The sequence below is a fragment of the Aptenodytes forsteri genome, unplaced genomic scaffold (assembly GCF_000699145.1).
Source record: "Aptenodytes forsteri isolate BGI_AS27 unplaced genomic scaffold, ASM69914v1 Scaffold176, whole genome shotgun sequence".
NCBI classification, from domain to species: domain Eukaryota; kingdom Metazoa; phylum Chordata; class Aves; order Sphenisciformes; family Spheniscidae; genus Aptenodytes; species Aptenodytes forsteri.
In genome coordinates, this window is record NW_008794853.1 from 390,868 (window position 1) to 397,954 (window position 7,087).

The 7,087-nt window shown below is 40.3% G+C and overlaps 1 protein-coding gene across 1 annotated transcript in view; it reads right to left on the reverse strand.

Annotated features, from left to right (window-relative positions):
• OXCT1 (3-oxoacid CoA-transferase 1) overlaps positions 1-7,087 on the reverse strand; it is a 102,215-nt gene that overhangs the window by 87,992 nt on the left and 7,136 nt on the right. The window contains exons 2-3 of the mRNA XM_009274551.1: positions 4,412-4,520; positions 2,912-3,002 (exon numbers count right to left, since the gene is read on the reverse strand). Of these exons, the coding sequence (XP_009272826.1) occupies positions 2,912-3,002; positions 4,412-4,520 (200 nt within the window). The remainder of the gene's footprint in view (positions 1-2,911; positions 3,003-4,411; positions 4,521-7,087) is intronic.

Genomic DNA, 7,087 nt, shown 5'->3' on the forward strand with positions numbered 1-7,087 from the left:
TTCTTCTTATGGCACATGGGGACAGCCTGCTTCTGCGCCTTTAAGACTTCCTTCTTGAAGATCGTCCAGCCTTCCTGGACCCCTTTGCCCTTCAGGACTGTCTCCCAAGGGACTCTCTCAACAAGTGTCCTGAACAGGCCAAAGTCTGCCCTCCAGATGTCCATGGTTGTGGTTTTGCTTGCCCCCCTCCTTACTTCACCAAGAATCGAGAATTCTACCATTTCATGGTCGCTAAGCCCAAGACGGCCTCCAACCACCACATCTCCCACCAGTCCTTCTCTGTTTGTAAACAGCAGGTCGAGCGAGGCACCTCCCCTGGTAGGGAAGTTGTGTGTGTCAGGAAGTGTCTTCCACACACTCCAGGAACCTCCTAGACTGCTTCCTCTCTGCCATGTTGTATTTCCAGCAGATGTCCAGGAAGTTGAAGTCCCCCACGAGAACACGGGCTAGCGATTGTGAGACTTCTGCCAGCCGCTGATAATGATAATGTTCAACATGAGAGCAAAACCAGGATTTTTACAAACTAGACTTTATGAAAAGCCTAGATGCCCTCAGGCATTTTCAAATCATTACACTTCTGTGAGGAGCTTACCAGACTTCCATGAACGTTCATGGAAAACAAGTTTCAAGAAAAAAGGAATTCAATTTTTCTTCCCGCCAGCAACCAAATGTGTCACAGTAATCACTCCAGCCTCAAAGTCCAAAGAAATTTCAGGAAAGTTAGCATTATTTCAAGCAAAATTAATTCTAACCTATAACACCACCAACTATATGCAGAATACAATAGAAAACGTCTTCTTCTCCATTCTATTCCACAACGCTTCTCTTTTCACTTTTCCTCACATTCAAACCCTCACCTCCCTCCCAGGAGCATCTGTGCAATCTCTCTATCTACATATCTGTGTGTCATTCAGAAATAAGAGTATGAGGAAACTGAATGATCTCTACTCTAAGTGATTGATCTTTCCACTCAAAATGATTTCTGTCTCCTTCTCTCTCCTTTTTATCATCCAGCAGAAATTGTTTCCCACAAGAGTCTAAGGAGCTCGAGTTTGACTCTCTATGTGCCAAATACCAATACTCATATCTGTTATCCAATGAATGTGCAATGGCAAGCATGAAGCACTGAAAAAAAATGAAGATCAACATATTGTGAACTTCAGCCTCAGAAGCCTGGACTGTATATATATATACACAGAAACTAAATCTGTGGGTTTTGAATGGTATTCTGGTTTTAACTTATGTTAAATGCAGTCAGGTTAAAAACAAAACAGAGTGGGATACAAATCTATGGACAAAGTATATGGGAGATGTAATGATGCAGCTGAAAATAGCACAAAGCATTATTAGATAAATCCCACCTAATTCACTTCTTTGGCAAGGCTGGAGGAATTGAAGGAGCAAGGTTTGACATCTATTTTCATTTTGCATGAATAACAAAGTTCTTTATACCCAAACAACCTTTCTGGCCCACATAAACTTGTCTCTCTTTTATTCTAACGTAGGTACAGAAGGAAACAGTTTCCCAGTGATTTCCTGTCCCCCCCCCAGCTCTTGTTCTGCAATCGGATAATGGCTGAACTTCTACAGAACAGATGGGAGACTTCCAACCCAAGGAAAGGGCTTATAATTGCAAGCATTAAGGAAGTTCCATGAAAACAATACAAAATTCTCATTATTATTTCACCACAAATACAGCATTCAAAAGTAAAAAGTTCACAGAAAATGTAAAAACACAGATATTACCATTTGCTGAAAGTAAGCAACATTATAAAAAATTTTTAAAAAACCCAAAAACAAACAGAAAGAATGCTCACAAACTATCTTCCTTACCAACTGGGGTGTGTAACCCCAGTACATCTAGCTGTGAGAAGACTCCTATTTCACAAGACAATAGAGTTTAGGATGAGCTCCCTAATCAAAGAAAATTTGCTAAAGAAAGTAAAACGCCACTAGGAGACATCAGTCTTCCAATATTCTTTAAATCCACAATGAACTGGAATTACACAAACTACACAAATTACACTGGACTTATTATGTTGCTGAAGGTCATGTTTAATAGGATAAGTCACTGAACCAAGGTTAGGGCCACCTGCAGATGCTAGTCATCCAACGACACTGCAAGGAACAGAATATCAATCTTATTGACCAGGCTGATTTCAAATACAAGTCATTACATTCTGCATATCAATATTTCTATTTAATTTCATTTCTATTTTATCAATGCATTTCAACAGAAGTGGCTGTAGTTATTTCTCTATATGAAGATTGTTAGGTATTGTGGAGTCTACTACAATGAACAGCTTGTGTAAAAATTAGCCCTAATGATAAGCTGAGAAATTATATGTAAAAGAATTATTCTCACTGTCAACCCCACATGAATTTCTTAACAGGCAAACATTTAAAAAAATAAACAAAAAATTCCAAGACCCATTAAAGAGGCTCTTCTTTCTTTCATCATAAATATTCTCCACTGTTGTCATCTTGTTTGGGTTTTTTTTTAAAGTAACAGAATTATAACAAGAACAATAAGCAGGTCAGAAAGCACCAAACTGTAGTTAAAAAAAAAATCCCTATTTAGAACTTCACACACACACACAAAAAATCACTGATACTACATTTAAAGCATCTAAGTCAGAATTTTCAGCTACAGTCAACCAGTTAAATATATATAAATATACATAATTGCAACTGTCTACAACAGTGACAATTGCTCCCTGACAAAGCTGAGTATACATACAGTACTGTACTTTCTGAGCTTATTCAAAAAATAAGACTTTCAAACAAAGCTATGCAGTTAATATGAAAAGTCTTATGATGAAAAGTAAGACTTTTTCATAAATATCAGCCTTTTCACATGAATGGAATATTTAGTCTGTACTTATTAGACTACAGACATATGAATACCTACCCTGCATTATTACTGACTGCTGTTATTTCCTTTACTCCAGTCTTCAGTAAACCACCAATGAGGTTTTCAGGAATCCCACACAATCCAAAACCTACGTAAAATAAAAGAAAACTGAATATGTAACAAGTGTTTGAAAAACACAGATTAATCAGAAGTCTGAGAATGTGCACTGTTTAATTAAAAATCTTTTCTGAGTAGAACAAGCTCCTTAGTTGACTAAATAAACGAACACTTCTGGAAAGAGTTGTAGCCTAGTACTGGAATCTCCCAGTGACTAGATGCTTCCCAGTTCGGATGAAAGCCATTTCACCATCAAAGGTCTGCTCACACACAAATGGCCTCTGGAGAAGGGCTCCAGGACCTTGGCTCTCCTGATGTGTGCCCTAACCACTGCACTCATTATTCCTCCTTCTCTTTCTACCCAACTAACCTTCAGTTCTTTGCTGCACATAATAATGTCAAACAGGAAGAGCGAGGAGTTCTCCCATACAGCTTAGCCTATAAGTAGGTGATAAAAATCTGGGAATCTTAATGCTCTTGGAAAGATGTATAACTGGAAGCACAGTAACCCAGATCTCCACCCAGGCTGAGGTGCCTCACACTCCTACCTATTATGCAAGAACCCAATATGCCTAGAATGAAGACCATGCCACATTTGAGGCGCCTAAGTCTTAGGCCAGGCTCTAACACTACAACTACCACCATTTCCTTCCCAACCACTTAGCCTCAGATCTTCTTTTGTTCTAACAAAAACAATAAAATACAATAATTCTTCCTAGAAGGCATTTTGCCTCTTTACACACCTCCAGTGAGGTTTCCCATGTTTTACAACATCACATTCATTACTTCTTCAATACTAAAAATCACTTATAACCTACTAAATAGAGAGATTGCTTTTCTTCCAGTAGATTGAACAGCATGAAATTGTGGAAATCATCTAGAATGTTCAAAAGCTCAAGTCACAGTGAAAGTCAGTATGACACAACTTCTTGATTCTTCTGGAAATGCTACACATAACCATTTAGTGTAACGTAGATAAGTATTATCTTCACCTCCTACAGCTAGAAACAGATTAGGTGATTTGTTCAAGGTCACAGAGACTCAGTGACTAGGCAGATACAGAATATGGAGAACGCTACCATAAAAATAATCAAACCAAATTTTATTTCTTCACCATCCGAAATAACAATGTTAACTTGAAAAAGCCCAAGTTGATTTTCTGCATTCAAACTGGCACAAGTCAAGTCTAACACCTCACTAATGGGGAAAAAAAACTAATGATCTTTCTGAGGCTTTTTCCCTCCCCTAAGAAACAAACAGGTATTTTCCCCCTGAAAGAGTCCGCCCCTCATTAGCAGAGCTGGAAATCACTTGTTCAAAATACCCATACAAGTATATGGATTCTCAAATTAGTTAATATTAAAAGAAACATGGTAAAACGGTAAAAGTATCTCATTAATAAAACATGTGATTGCATCCATAAAGAAATTAAATATTTACCACCAACAAGTACGGTTGCCCCATTGGGTATATCTTTTACAGCTTCAACAGGATCAGAGTAAAATTTGGTGTTGCGGTGACAGCTGGTAGAAAAATAGCATCCACAAATCTGGAACAACATTACAAGAAACAAGTGAATTAATAAAAAGCATTACATAGTAGCTTTATAATGATGACCATCCCTCTGGCTAGATAAGGGCGGAAATATACAAAAAAAGATATTGCTGCTGTAAACGCTAAACATTGGGGAGGGAAGAAGGGTTCAGCTCCCCAAAACAAGGACTCTATTGTCTCTCTATCCCCCACATCACCCATATTTTATGACATTCCTATGTATTATGAAGGCTTTAGGTTTCATATGAGCTGCATCAATTTGACAATATCCAAACAGATTTTAAATCTTTTAATTCCATCCTAAACTGCTGACAAATTGTGACTTATTGTGAACAGTCACAAATGCAATTCCTCAGCACGAGTTAGAGCAACCCAAAGACTGCTCTAACCTATATATTGCTACTTGTAGCTTCAAAGATATCCAGACACTAAACATAACCAGAAATTGCTGAAGCAGAGAGCCAACACCACCACCAAATTTGAGTGGAGGCCAAGGAACAATATGAAGTACAGAGCTGTGCTGGCAGTATAGTAACCAGGGACTCCCTTCAATGGAGTGAACCTTCCCCCAGCTTCCTAACACAGTCTTAGAGCTCTTTGTGTTGCTGAAGAACAGCCCAGAATCAGGGAGACTCCAACAAATTGATGAAATAGAGAGGGCAAGAAGGAGATCAATACAAATCCCACCCCCAAAACTAGACATCACAGTGCAAAGCCATTACATAGTGACCATCATAACTCATCTATTATATTCTTAGGTCACAGTTACCCTAACCTTTTTTTTTTTCTTCTCTAAGTACTTCCCACTAATACTACCATGCATTAATATTAATCAAGTACTGTCAAGGCACTAGGAGCAACTGACATTTAAGTCACTACATTGACATGGTCTCCATAAATTGAGAGTATTTGGAAATTAAAATACTACCTACTGGCGTTTCCACTTCTAATCTGATAGTAGAAGTGAAAAATTTTAAACTGGGAAGGAAGGAGAAGGATGAGTAAATAAACAATAAACAAGCTAATCTACACACGTTTTAAAGACAATAGCCTAATTCTTCCCTAAAGAGTTGCCTTAAGATCCAGTTACAACCAGGGCAATAATTTTTGGCTCAGTTTCAAGATTACACAAACCGCCTTCTTTATAAAATTAAGGCTGCAAGAGTTTACACTGAATATTAAGAAAACCTTTCTGAATGGAGGCTTATCTCCTTCTCAGTGGAAACACTGATGTTCCTCTGCTTTGATAGGCTCAAAAAATCAGTACGTGGGTCATAAGGAACAGTGCCAGCTGAGAAAGAGTAAAAGACCCTTCCCCATGCTCACTTATACCATGACTATTTCTTTCAGAAACGTTTTTTCATAAAGACAGTAAGACTGCAAAGAGCATCTCTTCTGGTCACGTTCGGTATGCAAGTGACAAAATGAGTATTAAGTGCTGGCAGCCTCGGAAGCCCCGGTACAACAGGGCTGCAAGCAGGCATGAGGGCCAGGGCTGGAGGGAGGCCAGGCCACTGCCACGTCACTGTACCCACACATAGGACAATATTTTAAAGAGACCACATGGTACCTTTTCTTTAATCTTCCCAACTGCCTGTAACAGTGGGGAACAACAGAGCAGCATGTGTTACACGCGTGCATTCCCAGGTTGGATGTCTCCAATGAGGGTATCTGCCCTTCAATACTAAAGATGTTCTTTTCAGTCCCTTTCCCACCCACTCTGCCGTTTGAGGGCAATGGGCTTTTCAGGGAGCTGAGGTGCCAGGCATCACCCACCCACCCCTGCACACCGGGGCAGCAAGCTAAGACCTCAGGAGATGGCTGCAATTCTGGCAGCTGAGGTTTACGAGAGAAATAACATGGGGACAGATCAACAAAATCGAAGTAAATTTTATAGAAGGGCAAAATATAACTTAGCAAAACAAAGACTGAAAGAGCTATGATTATTTGCCCATAAAGACATCAGGAGGAGTAAACATGGGCATTAGGAGAGTAGATGAGCTGTTTCAACTAAAATAAGAAAAGCCACAGAAACAATTTTGGCTGAAGAGACAAAAAATTAACTTGGCTATGGTTACACGTGGGCTGGAAACCATTAGATCAGTGACATTTGGCAGAAGCTTCCCCCAGGAAGAGCAAAGCAAGCAAGCGAGCTAGCTGCACGGCTGAACCCCACAGGTTTATGAATGGCAAAAGGCGGCGGGACTGCCAGGGAGCTGTGCTCACCGACCTGCACTCTCACTGCCTACACCTGCAGCCTGCCTCTAGGAAAGACCGACATGGTGAGAGCAAGATTGAAATATACAGTAACGTATTGTAATTGTGCTAGGTTTCAAGTGCAGGGGGAATAAAAAAATTAAACCTCAAGGCCAAACCTTTGGGCCGGTCCCCCAAGGTCACCGCATCCCAACCCACCACCGGGGCGAGGCCTGCCCCGGCGCCGCGCTCTGCCCTCCTCCCTGCCGCCCGCCTTCCGCAGCGCCCGCGGGCCTCCTTCGGGCCAAAACCGTCACGTTAATACAAAAAACAAAACAAAGCCCATCACTTCCCCGCAGGCGCGGG